This window comes from Botryllus schlosseri, chromosome 2 (assembly GCF_051294905.1).
Source record: "Botryllus schlosseri isolate E-star chromosome 2, Bs_hap1, whole genome shotgun sequence".
In the NCBI taxonomy this organism is placed as follows: Eukaryota; Metazoa; Chordata; class Ascidiacea; order Stolidobranchia; family Styelidae; genus Botryllus; species Botryllus schlosseri.
Window position 1 is genome coordinate 29,833,112 of NC_137237.1, and position 19,635 is coordinate 29,852,746.

Below are 19,635 nucleotides of genomic sequence, written 5' to 3' on the forward strand. Positions count from 1 at the left end.
GATTCTACTTTTTGGTCATATACGAAGATCTGGGATAAATGTGGCTGGCCCCTGGATACGTCAATGCGTCAGAACTGTTGTTTTAGTCATCATCAAATTTCGCGGTCATGCTAATCAAATTTTGGTTGGCCTTGCAATTGTACCTGATGTCATAAATAATTTCGAGAATTACCTCGCAGGCCACACCTAACCTTCTCGTGTGCCAAATCTGACCTGCGTTAAACGGGCTGGCCGCACCTGATCTGTATGGTTATTAATAACAGTGATTGGTGGTACATAAAAATTCTATTGAAAATTCTTTGAAAGCAAATGTTTTCATGATAGAGAAGTTGGAGTCGGAGTCGGAGTCGAAGTCAGGGTTATTCTCACAAACTCCGACTCCAACTCCAGTCAGTATTTTTCCCACGACTCCGACTCCGACTCCAGCTAATATAGTTTTTACGACTCCGACTCCGACTCCGACTCCATCAAGCGAAAATTACCCAGACTCCGACTCCACCGACTCCGACTCCACAGCCCTGCCCTATAATATCCCCTCCAATCCTAACCCTCCCCCAACCCGAATGTCCCACACCTCCAACCCTAATCTATCCCCTAACCCTAACCCTCCAACTCCAACCCTAATCTTGGGATACCCTACCCGAACCCTAAGCCCCTCCAACCCCCTTCCAACACCTCCAACCCCTCCAACCCCCAACCTTAATACCCCTCTTCCCCGACCCTAATATCCCTCCTGTAACCCTAATTCTCCTCCAACCCAAATATCCCTAAACATAAGCCCCTCAAACCCTAATCTTGGTATACACCGAATTCACCACGTGCGATGAGGTTTTTCCGTCTATATCAGTGGTTCCCAACGTGGGCGATTTTTCGGTCCAAAAAATCTGGTGGGGGGGCGATGATCGGTGTCGAGCTTGAAAAGGGGGCGGTGAGTCGAAAAAGGTTTGTAACCACTGGTCTAGATTCTGATCATTGACATTCTACACTCTTCATCAACATTACACACTTCTCACTTACACAGCTCCATGTGCCGAATATAACATTTCAAACGTCCGACATTCGGTACCGCCCCCAGTGGGAATAAAATTCATACGACATGTTCACCACCCCCAATTCAACGTTGATATAAATTAAACATTCAATAATTACAATTTCAAACGTTCATAATATTTTTATTAACAAAGTCACCGTGGGCCGAGTGCACCGAAGGCCGAGCTCGCCATGGGCCGAGTTCGTCATGGTCCGAGTTCGCCATGGGCCGAGTTCACTGGTCACCGATATGAAAGGACGTAATAGCTAATTGAACTCGGACTGCAACCTCAAAATTGTACCAAATGTCCCTAAATGTTACTTGGTATGTAGAGAAGTTACTCATTGGCATCATAAAGTTGATTTCCTTCTTCGGGAGCATTATTTTTTCAATTCAAAAAGTAGGTTGATTGAATTGGAAGTGAGAATAACTAAAATAATAATAAACTTGTAATTGTCTTGGTCGAATATTAGACCAGCAATGTCGGGCTGTAAGTTGCAATCGAAGTCGGTGTGTTTAAAGTTTCCGGGGGCGGTGGTTGAGTGAATTCCTGCTTTTAAGTAGCTATGACCGATTTAACCCTTACGAGGTGGGGCCATATTTTGCAGAATTGATCTTCACTTTTCAAATTCTCACCGCGATTCCACCAGGACTTGAATCTGGGCCGTTCCAGTTTAAAGGTGGGCGGAGTATAGCCCTCTACCGATTCCACCCTTGATCGACACCCCATGACATGCCTGAGATTTTTTAATAAGTTTAAATAAACAAGCTTTTCCCCCCACAAAATCTCTCTCTCTCTTAATTTTCAAGGCTGACCCTCAGGATGGCGTCAGAGAGAGGAATATGATGCTTCAGTGCGTAGCCACTGTTGCCTGGTTTCAAACAAGCCGTCAACCATGGTTGTAAACCGCGCGGTTCGTCAGATATCGAAAAATGGAAAATACATATAAAATTTACAAATGGGCGTGGTCAGTGAGTGGTCATCAAGGTCAAGTTCATGATCAAGACTCAATCGGCCCCTACAGTCCGGTTTATGGCATAAAACAACGCGATATGCTTTCTTTTGTCATATCCAACTATTTGCAGGCATAGTAAACCTATTGATGACTCATATGCCGGCTGAATTTGCACTTGAACTTGACCTAGATCTTGAAAATCACTGAAGCGTGACCAAAATTTACAAATACCCCTCAGAAAACTCTCCAGAAAACGTTTTGATGTTTGAAACGGTAAAAATTTACACAGAAAACCGTACATGTCGACTTCTGATGTTCTGGCAGATTTTCCGACAATATTTCCCACTCGGAAAATATGCGGAAGTTTTAGGTGATAACCACATTTTATTTTATTTTTAATTTTTTGTTCATTTTTACAAACCAAAATTTTTGAGTAAGGTACCAAATAAATCGGGAAAGTCTCAGCTTTTCAAAAAACGTAGTACCCGATGTCTAGGGCGTGTGAACATGGAGAAATCGGTGTCGGATACATGCCATATCATATATGATACGCCCACCTCGTAAGGGTTAAAAACGATGTAAGAATTGCGTCCACTGAGCATCAATTCTGTCTTTACATTATTGCGTCACAGCAAATTCGCAACAATGAATGTAAATGGCGAGATTGGCTAACCAGGCTAATATAGGGCTAACGGCCAATTCATCGGTATTGTATTGTCTATTTATTGAACCGTATTTGGCACTTATCGCCTATTTGGTCATTTGTGCCCAGAACATGGATGTTGTAAAGTTCGTTGGTCCTTTTCTACTTGTGTAGGCCTACACTTCGCGGACGACTTTCAGTCTCGCACGCATTCACCATCTTTCACTCTCTCTTCCGTGCGTCAACTTCAGTATCTGTTGCTGTCGATTATTCAAAGCTCGACATCACTTTATCCGTCTGGGCTTTTCGTACGACACCGCACAAGCTGCGAGGTCGGCGATGAAGAGCCCAGATAAACCTCCGACACATAGAAACATGTCAGAGCCGAGACTCGAACCAGCAACCATTGGTGTCGTGACTGCTGTGTTTAACCAACTGCGACACTCGCTTCCCCATCGGTATAGTAAACAGGTTAAATCATAACCTTGTTGAAATCTAAATATTTCCAGATATTGACTATCACTTCTAAAATGTATTTGGTCCTGTATTTACCTGCTTTTCAATTTATTTGCTCTTCGTGGTCACCTGTTTACTTGTGGAAGTTATTTATTTGCCAAAAATATCGCCATTGTTCGACAACGCTATCTCAATTAGGCCCGTTGACTATCACTAATTTCCAGCAAATCAGCGCCGTGCATTTTTTCATCAAGCCCTGTCTTTTCGTCCTGCAGTAGGACTCGTGTCAACCACTATGACTCGTGCTGGACCCTCTACTAGCCAGTGTTGGGGTCAAGTCAATTCCTATGAGTCACGAGTCATCTGGAGTCATTGCACATTTTGATTCAAGTCAAGTCAATTGATTTTCGAAAGTGACTCGAGTCGAGTCAAGTCACTCGTTTTTTGAAGGTGACTCGATTCAAGTCAAGTCAAGTCACGAGTCAAGTCACAATTCAATTCAAATTGAATTTTCGTAGTTGGACTGATGGTTCAAAGTCACTACATTTTACTAGCTTTACTAGCACGAAGCCTCGAGAATCCGAAACAAATTGATATGGTACAAAACACTACCCATATACACATTTATGTGAGAATACACGTGCGTAAACTAGCCTATTCGCTCGAATTAAATCATACAAGATGGTTGGTGAAGGTGAGCACTGCGAAATGTAAGCACAGAGACGTCAAGAAACGGAAATATACGGCGCTATAAGATTAATATACTACCACTGCGACGACGCAAGCTGTAATCATTTCGTTTGTGGTCAATTTTTCTGTGATGTAACAAGGGAGGATCTGTGAAAACCACAGTCAGTGAATGACAGGTTGCCCTCACAAGTGTCAACAGCGTATTCCGAACAATCCGAACATACACAAAATACGGTGATGTAATCAACACTATTTGCTTGATGAATTTAAATAGACTCGTAAATTTGCTCCGAATCACGATTCAATCCACATTTTTATAGTGCCGAGTCAAGTCAAGTCATTTCTGCAAAGTGACTCGAGTCAAGTAAAGTCAAATGAAAAAGTTGACTCAAGTCATCCCAACACTGTTACTAGCTGGCTTGGACTCGGATTTGACTCGGTGGTGAATTGAAAATGACCGGACTTGACTCGATGCAAAACTATAAAAGTGAGATTGACTTAATGACTCTGAACCTTGTGACTTGGTTACAACTCTGGCTTTCGGAGATCATTATAGCTATATAAAAAATGACTAGGTGGTACGCCATCGATATGTTGCTGCAATATATCGCTCTACAATTCCAGCTAACATGAAACTCAAATATTCAAGTCCACGTGAATTTATTCTGATTCTGATTCACGATTGACGGTCGGTATGGATAGTCGAAACTTGGTTAAAAAGGCTTGATGTTGAAGCAGTGACCGTGGACGAATTCTAATCTCATGGAGATGTGGTTGTGCCATCCATGCGGATAGATTCGAATGTATCGGCAGGAAAGTACTGTCGGGAAGCGATTGTAGACTTTGGTGTCAAAGTCAAAGTTTCCCGTATATATCTGTGGATCAAGCATAGAGTTTAGTAATCGCATCAGGACATTAGTAGTTCTCAACTCGTTTTCATAATTGAACCCCTTTCGTACAGTGGTAACTAAGTTCCTTCGCTTCAATGTGACACAACAGCAGGTACTCTCAATGCCACTTGCAACATATGTACATTTGTATATTTACCACACTGAGGTTTCCCCCAGATGATTATTTGAACACCCTATGAGGTGACAAGAACTGCTGCGTTTGTGGGCTGATGAAGTGCTGTTTCGGTCCTTATTCTAGCTAGCTACAAGCCACGCTAACATGGTGCACAAACGGAAGGCTATGGCGGCCGAACCAAATCGTGAGTAAAGAAATGCGAAATAACGATTGGTGACCGTTTCAAGTAGGGCCGAGTAAGAATAAAATAAAGTGAACATAAAATTCTGCCATGACGAATAATGTTTCTCGCGGTTGAACATGAACCTCGAAATATGCAAGCGGTATTTGTGCTTCTACTTAATAGGCATATTGCGAGCTGTCATTACGAGTAACGGCAACGATCAGCTCGGTTATAACTCATGTCAGCAGTCAGCAACCGATGATTTTAATGCTTCGATGTGAAATTAGCATTGTTTCTTTTTACGGGTATAATATTTCAAATATTTGGTCGCCGTACGTACGTCATACATACAGGCCCACTCGCCGAGCAGCAACGTTATGCGTTCAACTTAGCATATCCAAAGATCAATACAAACGTTATTATTTGAAACTAGGCAAATTGGTGATTATTATTTTGCTGCGAGGTAGTGGCGGATGGACTGTATATTGACAACCTGATATAAGGTATGCAGGCGGTTCTCACAATCACGTTACTATACAGGTGCGCAATAACGAGCTAAGCTAATACTCGGGACGTAATAATGACCAGCGACGTTTGAAAACCCGACGTATCTGCTATTAATAACGTGGCATAATATCGAACTCTTTCATGTTCAGTTTCTGTCATAGTTATCTCACAAATATTGTGAAATCGTTCTTTCACAAAGAACTCGATAATATATGAGAAATAATCGATTATGATTAACTCGGATTTTTTCGAATATAATCGATTACGCTTATGATTACTTGATAATCCTGTATTCGCTATAAAAAGCAATTGCGATTACCGATCAGGATTACCCCCAATGTCTGATTATGGTACGGTACTGCAACAACATCCATTGGCCACGAAGGCAATGTTCCCTCTAAGCTACGCACGTGCGCAAATGCGCGGTGCTGAAGCGGTCTCTGCGCACAGAAAATCTACGCTGCGCACAAAAAATCAGAAATGATGTTTTTTTTTTATAGTTGTTACGCACTGTTGTCCAATGGACCACGCAGGCGCGCAGATTCGTGAAAATTAAGATGGAACATTGCCAGGGCCAAATATTGTTATCACTGAAGTCTGAAACCGAGGTACAAGACCGCCCCGCAAAGGTAACTATTGCGCTCCGTGAAGAAATGAGAGTTCACAATCACCTGCGCCTCACGGAAGATATTTTTTTAGTATGGCCTCGTACACGTGAGCGATACTGATATCATTTCAATAGCGCATTATTTTCTGGGAATGACGAAATAACATGGTTTAACAAAGTTATAAATAACAATGAGCTAGCTCGAAGTTAATTTGCGAGAAACTATGGAATGATACTTCTCCGCGTGGCATGAACATTGTGTAAGATTTACTCAGGACCGCAACTTTCGCACCCCAAACCCCCAATTGGAGGGCCCGAGCTCGAAGGGGGTCCAAAATTATTTCGAGAATTAACATAAATCATGGTGTATTTTTTTGGAATTTATCAGGAATTTTTTTTTCGCGCTACGCGCGTTTTATTATTGTCAGATTTCTGATTATTGGGTACCCTTTCCCAACAAAAATTACGCATGATTTGTAGAAATGTGCAGTTGAGCGTCGGCCATTACCGCACCATGACGTGCCAAGACATATGAAGTTAAAGGCTATGTAACATGTGACTCCAAGAAGTGCGCCAGAACGATCAGCAGCGTGAAAACCTTGGGCGAAAAAGTCTGCCCCGGTGCTGACCGAAAACTTCGATATATACAAATATATGTGTAATTATCCATGTCCATAGGCGCCTAAATGGCTGGCGCCGAATGTTCCTGTCCTGACGATCCGAGTCCCACAACAAGACAAATGCCATATCGAGGGAACATTATTTTCCAGTTAAGAAATACCAATTTGAAATCGTGTAGGGGAGATGTGGTACCGATGGATCACTGGGACCGAAAATACTTGAAAAATTCCTTATGATAATTCTATGATTACACTCCGTGAATTTGTCTACAATTACATGCTGACAGAATCTTTACTCACATGCAAAAAAAATCGACCTGCGTGAGTTATGGGGTCTGTGACGAATGATTTAAGTTTTAGGGGGTGTAAAGTAGATTTGGATCGACATTTGCATTTTTCTATATCACCTTTCGGACTAACAAACCCGCCATAATTTTTGATGTGAAGTATATGGCTTGTATCAGGGTATATAATGGCACATCTTTTTTGAATCAATACCATCCTTGAGTGGACTGTTTTCAAGTCAATTACAATATTTATGGGGTGGGGGACCTATGGTACCATAGCAAAATCAAGCAAAATAGATCGACCAACTAATCACTTAACAACAGAAACTCGCCTACATATATATAGGGTTTATATCATAGGTACCTGTGGTGTTTTATCGCTATTACGAGGTATATGAAAGTCATAATGTCGATTTGCGGGTAATCTGTATGTGGCATTAATTTTGTAAGTTTAGGCCAAATCAAAACATGATTTTATGCCAACATTTGAGTTGATATAATCTATTTTATTCTTGAAGATCGCGACGAAACATTCTTCATTGGGTTGCTGTAGCTTAGCTTATAGTACACAACAAAACAAGTTCACAAATTTGAGTTTTTCAGCCTACGTCTCATAGGTCCCATGGTCGTGTGCCTTTGGACTCACCGGGTGGGGACCGATGACACGTTAGAGCAACAAATTTTAAATGTTTATGAATATTTTTGGAAAGGGCGGATATTAATGTAAATGTCCGCGATAGGTAGAGCTTGTATCGAAGTGTTGAGACAGCAAAAGATCTGCTATTCTCGGTTGAAAATTTGAGGGCCAGAGATCATTTTGCAATTTTTGATCCATCGGTACCACATCTCCCCTACGTCTTTTACTTTAGTACGTTTTGGCGATTTCAACATCTTTTGACATAGCAGATATGGGGTCACGAAATAGCATCATGTAACGAATTCATTATATCAACGGGTACCCCCGAAGATTTTTTTTATCATTATTTAGAGGGCATATCTATTCCAACACACCTCACTGGATCAGGTCTACCGGTAAATCTGATTATGTGAGCAGGGAGAGGATAAAAATTAATAACAATATGTGTATGCAATTCCCGATCATATTGGCCGATGCAATCATGAATTATATAAATTTTTCGCGCTTCGCGCGTTTAAGGACGCTGCTACTTAATGGACACCCAATGTAGATGATAAGTACATGAAAAGCCTAGAGCCCTAGGGGGGTCTGGGGGCCGAAGCCCTCCTGATGTTAGTTTTATCACCCTATTGGAGAGCGGCTGCGCACTGTTGTCCGAGGGCCTGCGCAGTGAGTTGGCGTGTTTGCGCAGACTCTTGAAAAATTAGAGGGAACATTGCACGAAGGTATTTGGTGGCTGCGACTATTTCCGGAGCTGGGTCGGAAAGCTGACCTTTTTTTAGTGTACCGACCACGAAGTGGGAAATATTTACCAGTTTTGCAGGATTTCCCACCGGTATTGCAAATCTGAGAATTTTGGAAAAGTGTCATCTTTTCGGATTACCAAAATATGGCGACCCTGGTATATGGTGATTTTACATAGGAATATACTGCAAGTTGCAATGAGGATACGTGCTACTGCATCATATGGAAGGATTGGAAGCAAAGTGAGTGACGTATAGTATGTTGCCCAAGTGACGATTAAACACGCGAAGCATGAAGAAAAATTTTACTACCTTTTTTAGTTTATTCTAATGTACGACGATTTACTAAAAATGTGACTGGACCTTAGATCTGCCAATGCGTCGAAAGTGATATTTTAGTCATCAACATTCCAAGATTGCACCCAGACTAATAATATTATTGATTGTCCATGCAAGTTCAAAATCTGAGTAATTCAAGTTCGATAATATAATAGGAAATTAGCTCGCGGGTCACCCTAAACCTTCTCGTAGGCCACATATGGCCCGCAGGTAGCGGGTTGCCAACCCCTGATATAGACAGACACCTTCGATAGTTTTCAGGGCCAGACCCGGAGCTGGAGCCGGAGCAGTGGTAATAATGCGGCTCCAGAGCTGGAGCCGGAGCTAATGTATGATAGAAAAAAGCTCTGGAGCCAAAGCTGGAGCAATGCAAATTTATGGCTGCTCCATAGCCCTGGTTTTGATCGTAATTAATTATTTTCATTGCGGCATCCATCTGATTTTAGTGTAGTGAGTCTGCTCAGTCGAGGTAAAATTGCCTCAGTGCCAATACAATAGGCTAACGCCGAGAGTCGTTTACAGTCTTTCGCGCCGAAGTCCCTGGATTTAACCGACCAGGCTAACTCGAATATTAATATTCTCTTCGACAATGTCGAGAGAACAAACGTTTCGAGGTCGAACTAAGCACCTTGACGTGCTGCTTGCTCATTTCCCATAACCACTAGTGGTAGGTTGGTTTGAATATACTATGAATTAGGGATGGTGTGAACGTGAGATTCGCGTTCGCGTTCTGTGTGTGAACCTAAGAAATTTAGAGGTTCACGTTCACAGACGAATCCTCGTAAGTTCTGCACTGTGAACCATTTTCATACATTATAGTTTTTCAGATCACAACATCATTGGTTGAAATTCTTTGCTTTGCACGACGCTGGCAATATAAAAATATCAACACACTATAGTTTGCACGAAATATCCAGCTTTGCGTTTGTGAATATTTATTGACTCACTGCTTTGAGCTTGACCTGCAATCACACAACGTCAAGAGCGAAATACGCTACATATACGTTGATAGCGAATCATGCTTTATTCCACCAATCAATGAAATTGATGTAAAGAATAGCCTACATCGATGTCTACTGTAAAAAATCTAACAAGCGTACTGGATCCATCTTGATTTTATATGTTTATTGTATCATAAAATTCAAATCCGTGCGATTGGTGTGTTGGCCTCTGTATAACGTGTTAATGGGATGCAAGTATACAAGCCCGTTTAACACTCAGCTCAATATCAATATATCAATAGTCAGACGCCGAATACATTGTCCGGTCTGGCACAGATCGTTAAGAGTATTTCCTTGCAAAACCTCGTCGAATTCATTGTTGGCAAAGCGACGGAAGATATCAATTTTATGGGAATATCATATCATTTGATTGCTCCACTTGATACATTTGGTGACTTTTAAAAAGTCAGCATGTACTTCAGCATTGTGGCATAATGTGGCCTCAGTCGTCGCTGTACATTATTATATCACTTCATTGAAATATATTAGGTTGGAATTTGCAATATGACGTCGCGTAACGTCATTTAGGCTCACGTTCGCGTTCACACGGAACCTTTCAGAGTTTACCACCATACCTAACCTATACTATGAGGACAATGCGCCACACGAAAACATCTGACCACAGCTATGCCTGGCCATCCACAAAATCACAAGCCTATCGTCAGCCTAAGTGCCCAAAAACTGTGGTTTGGGCCTGCCAATACTTCTAGGGGGCATCGCCCCAAGACCAAGACCCCACAGCTGGTTTGTTGTTTCCACCAGTACTTGTGAACACATTAGAGAATGTACTATAGGTGCTTCATGACTGAATCGGTCGATAAAATTGTTAATTGCATAAATTCATATACTGCTGTAAATTTTTATACACTCAGAATTATCAGATTTTCCGATGGAGATGATTGAGGTGACGTGCTGGAAAATTTAGGGCACGTAATTAATAAGTTGGGTTGGTCTGTTCGAATAATTAGGCTACTTCATTGCATAATAATATTTCGTCACCTACTGTCTTGACTAGATATTGAAATCCCCCAAGCGTACTAAACTAAAGGACGCACACGATTCCTAACTGGTTTTTCTTAACTGGCAAATCATTTTTCTATGTGGTTTGGCGTTCGTGCAATGGGGTACAGATTGTCATGACATTGAGATTAGGCGCTAGTCATTTTGAACATTTTGAACATTTTGACAATTAGACATTATATATCGAAGTTTTCGGCCAATAAAGGGCAGTTTCTTCGGCCTAGGTTATTCCACCGGTGAGTTTTTCGCACACTTTCCGGATTCTTATCTTAGCCTAAACTTTATTATGTGATGGGGTATGGCCTGACGCCGAAATGCCCATTTCTATAATTCATGAGTATATCTTGAAGGAGGGACGCCTAAAAATAAAGACTTTCAAGACATTTAACGACACTAAACCTTGCAAGTTTAGTTATACAATTGCAAATTACCTCACGGACCGACTAGAAATTCGTCGCGGACCGGCGGTTGAGAACCACTGGTCGAAGGCACGCCCCTTAGCGCACCGCTATTTGCCTACAACTTAAAATGCATAGAATTACCTTGTCAGAATTCCCTTCTCTCACCATCTGATAGGTTGTTCTGTCAGTACTACACGCCACTTTATATTTGGTCACCCACTGATTGGCTTTTTGTGGCCTTCCTTGAGTGATTACCCCAGCCACTTTCTTCACCGTAAAGAAGTCTATTTCTATCCACGTGCCGATAGAGTCTTCGAGTATGTTGCAAAATATGCACGCAATCAGAAAATTGGTTTTTACTACTACTCCAGCTGGAATATCATCTTCAAGTCATGTCGATCTATATTTCATAGCATTATCTTTCGGTTTGTACACTGTTAATATTGATTATAGTATCATTCTAAATTAAAATGCTTTTACTGTAGTCGCCTACTTATCACGTAGCTGGCTTTGCGTGATATGTTTACGATTGTAGCATACAGTGTGAAATAAAAGCGTGGATTTTTTCAATTTCCACCATAGCGTGGGGCACGGACCAAGTCAGAAGCAGCGCTGCAGAATAACGTCTAGGCCAGTGGTTCTCAACCGGGGGTCCACGACGCATTTTCAGGGGGTCCGCGAAACCTCTAAATTTGTAAATGATTGATAAACAAATTTGTATTTTTTATTGAAAGAAAAGCTTGGGACAGTTTCACTTCATAATCGCTGAAACTGTAGGACTCACATCAATAAAACGGTCATCTGAGATGAAATATCGGACTGCACAAACTCATTTCAATTGTCCAATTGCCAATATCCTTCCAATATTCCTGTTTAGAGATGCTTTGTTGGGGTTTGTTGAAAAATAAAATCTTGGAGATAACAAAGTCAAACTGGGTGACTTCGAAATGTCTGCAGAACATTTGTGATCTGGAGTTGTCTGTCATTCCAAATGAATAAACAGTCGTTCGAACTAGAAATTCCTGAATTTTTTTTTCCTAATCCGTCCCAATGAAGGAATTTGACACTATCCACGAAATCTATTTTCTCCTGTGATATATCCACCAGATAACTTCAAGATGAGATGTGGGATAGAAATGATTAGGGTGGACGTGATATGTTCAATAAAGACTCACAGCAAAATGTGTGGACGGAAACGTTACGCGTTATTATTAGATTCGCCAATACGTATCTTTTGTGGAAATGGATTTTAGGCACTGGTTCATATCACATCGAAGACGCGTATTTCCGAGACATTAAATACTATACAAATTAAACATGGAACGGCAACGACCGATTTTGCGGCTTCGTTCCGCTTCGCGGAGGCTGGAGTGGAGAATTGTTTTGCGTAAGCGACTGTAGGATTTCTGGCAATCCAAAAGCTATCTTCCCGAGCGCATAAATTACTGAATCTGGTCTTGATCGAAAGCTACTGTTGCACCGATTCCGAAAATATAAATTAAAATATTGATCAGGCACTGATCCACTTACAATCTGTCCTCCAAGTCTGAAATGTCGGCATTGTTCAGAACAACCGGGTAACCGCAACACAATGGCCATAACAATGACCCGTTGCGACTCTCCGATTGTTCGAACAATGCCGATATTTCGGACTTGGAGGACGGATTCTCGGTGGATCAGACCCTGATCATTATTTTAATTTATATTTTCGGAATCGGTGCAACAGTAGCTTTCGATCAAGACCAGATTCAATAATTTCTGCGCTCGGGAAGATAGCCTTTGGATTGCCAGAAATCCTACAGTCGCTTACGCAAAAGAATTCTCCACTCCAGCCTCGGCGAAGCGGAACGAAGCTGCAAAATCGGTCGTTGCCGTTCCATGTTTAATTTCTATAATAAATACAGATGCAAAATACGCTTCGAAATACTAAAAGTATACCCAATTTCTATATATAGTGTGGTGTTATTTTCAAGAAAAGTGATTTTGCGGCTGTTTATTATCAGCCTACAAATAATACTTGCACAAGAATTTTGCAATATTTGCACGATAATGGGGCTGATTTTGAAGGAAAACCTGAGGGGGTCAGCGAATACAAAAAAGTTGAGAACCGCTGGTCCAGGCCTGCTACGACATCCTAGATAGAGGTTGTATCAGTATATGTAAATACCGGACTCCTCATTACGTGGTACATTACCATCTACAAAGCTAACCCGATTCATTGAACATTCTCGGTATTTACCTCATATAAATCCAACAATAATTTACGGAAGCTATTAGTCAATGTCCATATTGTCCATAGGCAGGAAATAAAATGAAGAATTATTACTTTGCTTTGAAGCCCATGAACCACCGCTTATATGGGAAATTCGGTTATCGAGACGCGATTGGTGTGGTGCGTGCCAATCGTTATAATACGTCGAAGCACTAACTGCGTTATTGGGTATCAGTCCAGATTTCATCCCCATGTAACAAACTGCAATATTGATGAGTTGTTATGCGAAACACATATTGCAGAATACTATACATACTCACGTTCGAACTGTTTGGCAAAACTTTGTAAACCTAGGAGAAAGAAAAAGGGAGATGATTATTATGGTTGCTAATATTGTTTATTTTGCAAAATGTAAAAAAGAAATATTTAGCTATCGCTTGTTATCGATCATTGACATATTACTCAAGTTCTGATAAGTACAAATATGTCGCATTCATATATTGTAATGCCGGCATTTCAATCAGTGATCGACATTTCGCCTAACACTTACTCTTGTCGATCATTGATTGCATCATTTCCGCCATTGCATCTTCCACTCCGTAATCAGCCAGTGTTGCGCTGGCACAGATCGAAGTCACGCAAATTAGAACTTTCAGATTCATCTCGCCTGTTCGTGTTGCAATCGAAAAACGATGTGCTTGAGGTGGTTGGGTATCTTCTTATATACAGTTTTGCAGCCTGGTTTCTACGGAGAAGAATGACCTATAATTCGGAGGTAGTTGAACATAATATTGCCCAGCTGATGAAATATACTCGTATAGTAACAACTGAGAGAGACTGCGAATTCGAGAGTTATTCGTTCCTCGGAACAAACATGCCTTTACTTTTTGCGGAATTATCAATTGAGAATGTGTACACAAATCCATTTGCTCTTCCTAAATTGGACTTGTCTTAGCTCTTTTGATGTTGGTTTCCAATTGATAAATACCACCACCGAAGTATGTCAACTGTTGGGTTTGATGCTCGGAGGTGGTCGCAATTGTATCGTCTCCGCCATTTGCTCTTATAGGACCTAATTATTTCAAGGCTTTAATGTCGACGCAGATAAAATGCAGACAAATTGCCGAACAAATGTGTTGATAAAACGACACTCTACAACAGGCTTGGGCAAAGTGGGCCCGCGGGCCAAATGCGGCCCGCGAAGTCATTCTGTGCGGCCCGAGAAAGGTTGCTTGGAATCCATAACATTAAACCTGCTTTTTGAATGTGGATGCACGGACTAAAACCATAGGTTGCATCAACTAAGCAGGTAATTTGTGTAATTTGAAGCCTGTTCTGTTCATTCATATGCCACGATTACGCTGCCTACGTATCTCGCATGCGTAATGCAGATTCAACATGAAGGCAATGTTGCAAAGTATGATTAACAATTATATTCAGAAGAAATCACTATTTCCATATAGTTTAGTTCAAACCTTCTTTGTTGCCATTGTCACATTACGTATTATACGGGTAGGCTACGTGTTTCGTATTGTTACGTAAGGCGTTTCCATATCCCTAATTCGAAAAACGAGGCAAACAGTGCTCGCAATTACTCTATTTGACTCATCATAACTATCACCCATAAAAGATGAACGGACATGTCAAAAAGAGAACGCCGAAAGCTGAAATTCAAAGAAGGTTTAGAGCACTAAATATTTGTATACTGGAGTTATATGGGTAAACCCGTCCTTTTAGTTTTTGCCGAGCACTCGGTCAAGGAAGAGCGAATTAAAAAAAAATGCAAACTTCGCTCAACATCAATGCTATTGGAGCTGCACACTGTTCGACATGCAGCAACCAAGACAAGCTTTGTACTATATCCCATATATATTCCAGTGCAGTAGTTCTCGAACTGAGGGTCGTGAATGCATCTGGCGGGAGGCGGAAGCTGAAGATAAATGAAAAAAATTTTCGCGCTTGGCGCGATTTAACCCCAGCTTATAGTTTCTTGCTCTGTTTCTTGTCCTACTTTGATATTACAGAATACTCTCATCAACAACCATAACTTTTCGTGCCATCCAACTATCCGTCGGGATTGCTAGCATGCTGGTTGCTCTTTTTAATATGTTATGATATGAAGATAGGGGGTGGGCGCAAAATTTTCCACTGTCATAATGGAGGGCGTGTCCAAAAAAAGTTTGGGAACCACTCTTTTAGTGTCTTAATAGAAGAACGTTGATAAGGTTCTAAAGAGAGATAAAAATGTATCATGATTAACATTGTTTCGAATCATGACGGCATATCGATATTTATTTAAGTATCCGCCCCTTTCTCATTACCTAACATCAACACATTCACTCAGCAGCATACATTAACAATGTAATTTATAAATTAAATTAAATACAATGAAGAATATAGCAAAAAATTATCACTCGGCCTGCCAACGTATTTTCTACTACTCATTTGGCCCGTGGAGGAAAATAATTGCCCACCCCTGCTCTACAATGTTTAAATTTCCCAGGCCACGTTGAACAGTTTGGACCTGCGACACTTCCCGTCGGCTATATAAACACCTGAGGCAACTGGTCGTGGAGATATTAAAATAAATTTGTTCACTTAGGCTTGTTTGCTCCGACTAAATCAGTCTTGACTTGGATATTCTGTTGATTTGGTACTAGTGCAATGAAGTCTCAGCAGCAAATGTGTGGATTTGTACCGGTAATAGCCTTATCTTGTGGAAGTGCATGGTCTCGTCTCTGGAGTTCATTTTATTCAACCTCAATATTTCGAGACTTTCTTGCCCACGCTGAGTCCGGAGAAGTTTAAAAAAATACTCTTTCACTATTATGTAAGCACTTACGCGAGCCGCTCTGAACAATTTAAATTAGGGTTGTCTTCTAACAGGAACTTCCCCGGCTGGAAGATATACCGGGGATTACCATAAAACATGCTTTAGACAAAGTGTTTTAAAACACCATTCGTTTTAAATGCAACCCTAGTCCGGAGAATGATGAGGGATCTCGGAAAATGACATAATGTCTCGCAAGTAGTAACATCTAAACATTCTACCGCAGGATATCGGGAAAAAAAGACATAATGCGTTGTGAAGACAACATCCACACGCTCGTTTTCTCTGATTACGTGAAATTCACACTGTTGCGACAAAAGATATCGCCTAAAATCTGGGAATTATATTTTACTGTATTTTACCTGCTTGCTTATTGATTTTCTCTTTCGGTCCGGATTTCAGTGCTGAAAGTATTCATAGGCGATGCATATCACATAGTCGATGCATGTTTGGTGATACTAAAGTGTCGAAATTTGTCACCGTAAATACTATAAATAAAAAAATGGTTGACATTTCAATTCAAGATTGCACGGCCTTTAGCGGTCGGAATTGACTGAAATTTTATGCGCGGCGTTTTTTAGGCAACCTGACACTTTTATCACTAAGTGAGTGAAATTTGGAAAAAAGTTATTTTCGCACGACCGACCGGAGCCGGTGTCGAATCGGAGTTTCGTTAAATTTTCTCTTATTGAAGTTGGGTTCACTGAAATTTTTCACATCGTCTGAAGTCGGAGTCGGAACTTACCTTGTCATTATACCCCCTTCTCTCACCATCTGATAGATCAGGGGTGGGCAAACTCTTGAGCTCGCGGGCCGCATTCAACATCTAAATCCATTCGCGGGCCGCATTATATAAAATTGAGATTATATGGTGAGGACATGGAGATTATATATGTTCCCTTTTAAAACAAAACAAACATTGCTTTGATGATATCGTATACACGTCAGAAACATAGTGGCGAGATTTTATAGGCTGGTCGACCCCAATAACCAATTTGTCAAAATTATAGAGATGAAAGTCGTTTGTCCCGATTCTTAAAACAGGATTGCAATTTAAATCTATGAGCAGCGATCTGATCATAGATTTACTAATTCCACTTTTGGCTCAGTTCCAGGACACAATACTGATAGCATCATAACCATGTTAGCTTCAAACACGCATCTACGATGTGTAGATAAAATATAAATACCCCAATTCTACGCATACAGAGAAAGAATCTACCTAAGACACGCGCAAATCGTTTCTATAAGCACATCACTGAAATAATTAAAACTGCAATGAAGTGGCCAATACGAAATCCCACTCGCATATCCGGATTATGTCAATCTCGTTTAGGATTTCTGTGATTTTTAGTAGTTGAAACCTTTCAAACTGCGTGCGCCTTGAGATCGGGCTGTCGCGCCAGAAATTAATCATAAAGTAAGGAAGTAATTACCTATCAGAACAGTGGCTATCAAATTTTTTGAGACACGCCCCCTCCCTTTGTGATGGCGAAAAATTTCGCGCCACCTTTATCGTCATATCACAAAACGCAACTAGGGTGCTAGCAACCTAACAGATAGTTTGATGGCACGGAGGGTTACGAATGTGGATGAGGAATTTTTAAATATGAAATTGAGACTAAATACAGAGCAATAATCATGACGTGAATGAGAATCGCGCGGAACGCGAAAAAATTTTTCAGTGGAGGGAGGGCGTACCCCAGTTTTATGACCACTGTCTTCGAATTATCAAGGTGAAATATACTAAGAAAAAGTTTAATGAAATCCCTGCATTAATTCGATATTTAGTACCGATTTTATAAATATTTTTAAAAAGTTTCTTTAGACTCTCGCGGGCCGCACAGAACGGTGTAGCGGACCGCATGCGGCCCGTGGGCCGGAGTTTGCCCACCCCTGCGATAGATTGTTCCGTCAGTAGGCCTACCACACGCCACTTTTTATTTGCTCACCCACTAATCGCAATTTTTTGGTCTTCCTTGAGTGATCACCCCATCCACTTTCTTCACCGTAAGGAAGTCTATTTCTCTCCACGTGCAGACAGCGTCTTTAAGTATTATGCAAAATCTGAACGCAGTCAGTAAATTTGGTACAGTGCTACTTCGGCCCAAATATCCTCTTTGAAGTCATGTGGATCTTCATTTTCATAGCATAATATATTTGACATAGATATACTATCCTTCGGTTTGTAGCGTTATTATTGATTCTAAGTTATTAGCAAATAAAAATACAATTACTATAGTGCTTATCACGTAGCGGAATTTGCGAGATACGTTCATGAGGGTATCATACCATACACTGTGAAATAAAATGTGGATTTTTTTTATTTTCACCATAGGGTGTCGCGCGAAGCAAGTCTGAAGCAGTGCTTCAGAATTACGTGTAATACGACATTATGAACACAGATTGTATCAGCATATAATAGCCTACTGGTCTCATAGCCTACTGGACTCATTGAACATTTTCGGTATTAGCCTCATACAAATCTAATGTTATTTAACGGAAGATATTGGCCCATATCTATAGGCAGGAAACGGAATGTAGAATTATTACTTTTCTTCGAAGACCATGCACCAATGCTTTGGTAGGAAACTTGGTTATCAAGACGCAGTGTCGGAATCAAGTGACTATCTTCGAGTCACGAGTCATTTCGATTCCCTGCACCTGTTGACTCGAGTCAAGTCAAGTCACTTGATTTTTGGAGGTGACTCGAGTCAAGTCGAGTCAAGTCAAGTCAAGTCAAGTCAAGTCAAGTCAAGTCAAGTCAAGTCAAGTCACGAGTCTAGTCACAATTCAAGTCAAGTTGCCTTTTCGACGTATGAGGCATGATTACGTCATTGCATTTTGCTAGCTGTCTGAAATAAAGATTGAATGGTCTGGTCATTGATTTTGAACCAATGAACGAATATAGAGTTAAATATACACTCAAGAAGACGCTGTATCGCTCACATACGTAGAGCTGCTAAACTATACGTAGGTAATTGCATAGCCTCAGTGTATATAGGTACCAGCCAAAATAGAAAATAGAGAAACGAATTTATAAGATGCAATACATTACCCTTTTACAAATTGATATTATACAATTCGAGTCTGCGCCTATGGTTGATGACTATAAGAACTATGTTTGAATTCAATTTCAATAAAACAAGAGGTTTGGTTAAGGTAATAAAAGAAAACAAAAATAGACATTTCGATCTTAAATTACTTTACTATACTAGTTTACGACATCGTAGGCCGTATGACCTACGACATCGTAGGCCGTATGACCTTCGATCACTTCGTTTGTGGTCAATTTATTTGTGACAGAACAATGGAGGCTCAGTGAAACGCACGATCATTGGATGATTAATCGCTCTCACGGATTACTACAGCTTTTCGTGAGCAAATCGACCGTATGCAAGATACAGTGAGTTTTATCGACACCGATTACCTGATGACTTGAAATTGACTCGTGAATTTTGCTCCGA

The 19,635-nt window shown here is 40.8% G+C and overlaps 2 protein-coding genes and 1 long non-coding RNA gene across 4 annotated transcripts in view; all 3 read right to left on the reverse strand.

Annotated features, from left to right (window-relative positions):
- Positions 1-19,635, reverse strand: part of LOC145457855 (uncharacterized) — a 383,081-nt gene that overhangs the window by 324,467 nt on the left and 38,979 nt on the right. The gene's annotated exons all lie outside the window — the stretch shown is intronic.
- The window catches only part of LOC145457620 (putative ATP-dependent RNA helicase DDX17), a 169,169-nt gene that overhangs the window by 83,465 nt on the left and 66,069 nt on the right, over positions 1-19,635 (reverse strand). The window lies entirely within an intron of this gene.
- On the reverse strand, positions 4,419-14,120 carry LOC145457721 (lactadherin-like). Its single transcript, XM_080336002.1, has 5 exons — positions 13,889-14,120; positions 13,659-13,688; positions 13,453-13,599; positions 11,268-11,437; positions 4,419-4,650 (listed from the first exon to the last, which is right to left on the reverse strand). The coding sequence occupies exons 1-5, from the start codon at positions 13,998-14,000 to the stop codon at positions 4,489-4,491; spliced, it is 621 nt and encodes a 206-aa protein (XP_080192128.1). The 5' UTR covers positions 14,001-14,120; the 3' UTR covers positions 4,419-4,488.

Bases quoted from the DNA above. Each gene is read 5' to 3' on its own strand.
- LOC145457721 (XM_080336002.1), bottom strand. From the start codon at position 14,000: ATGAATCTGAAAGTTCTAATTTGCGTGACTTCGATCTGTGCCAGCGCA. The intron at 13,689-13,888 runs GTAAGTGTTAGG...TCTTTCTCCTAG, and splicing joins GCAATCAATGATCGACAAGA to GTTTACAAAGTTTTGCCAAA. The intron at 4,651-11,267 runs GTAATTCTATGC...CTTGATCCACAG, and splicing joins GAGAAGGGAATTCTGACAAG to ATATATACGGGAAACTTTGA.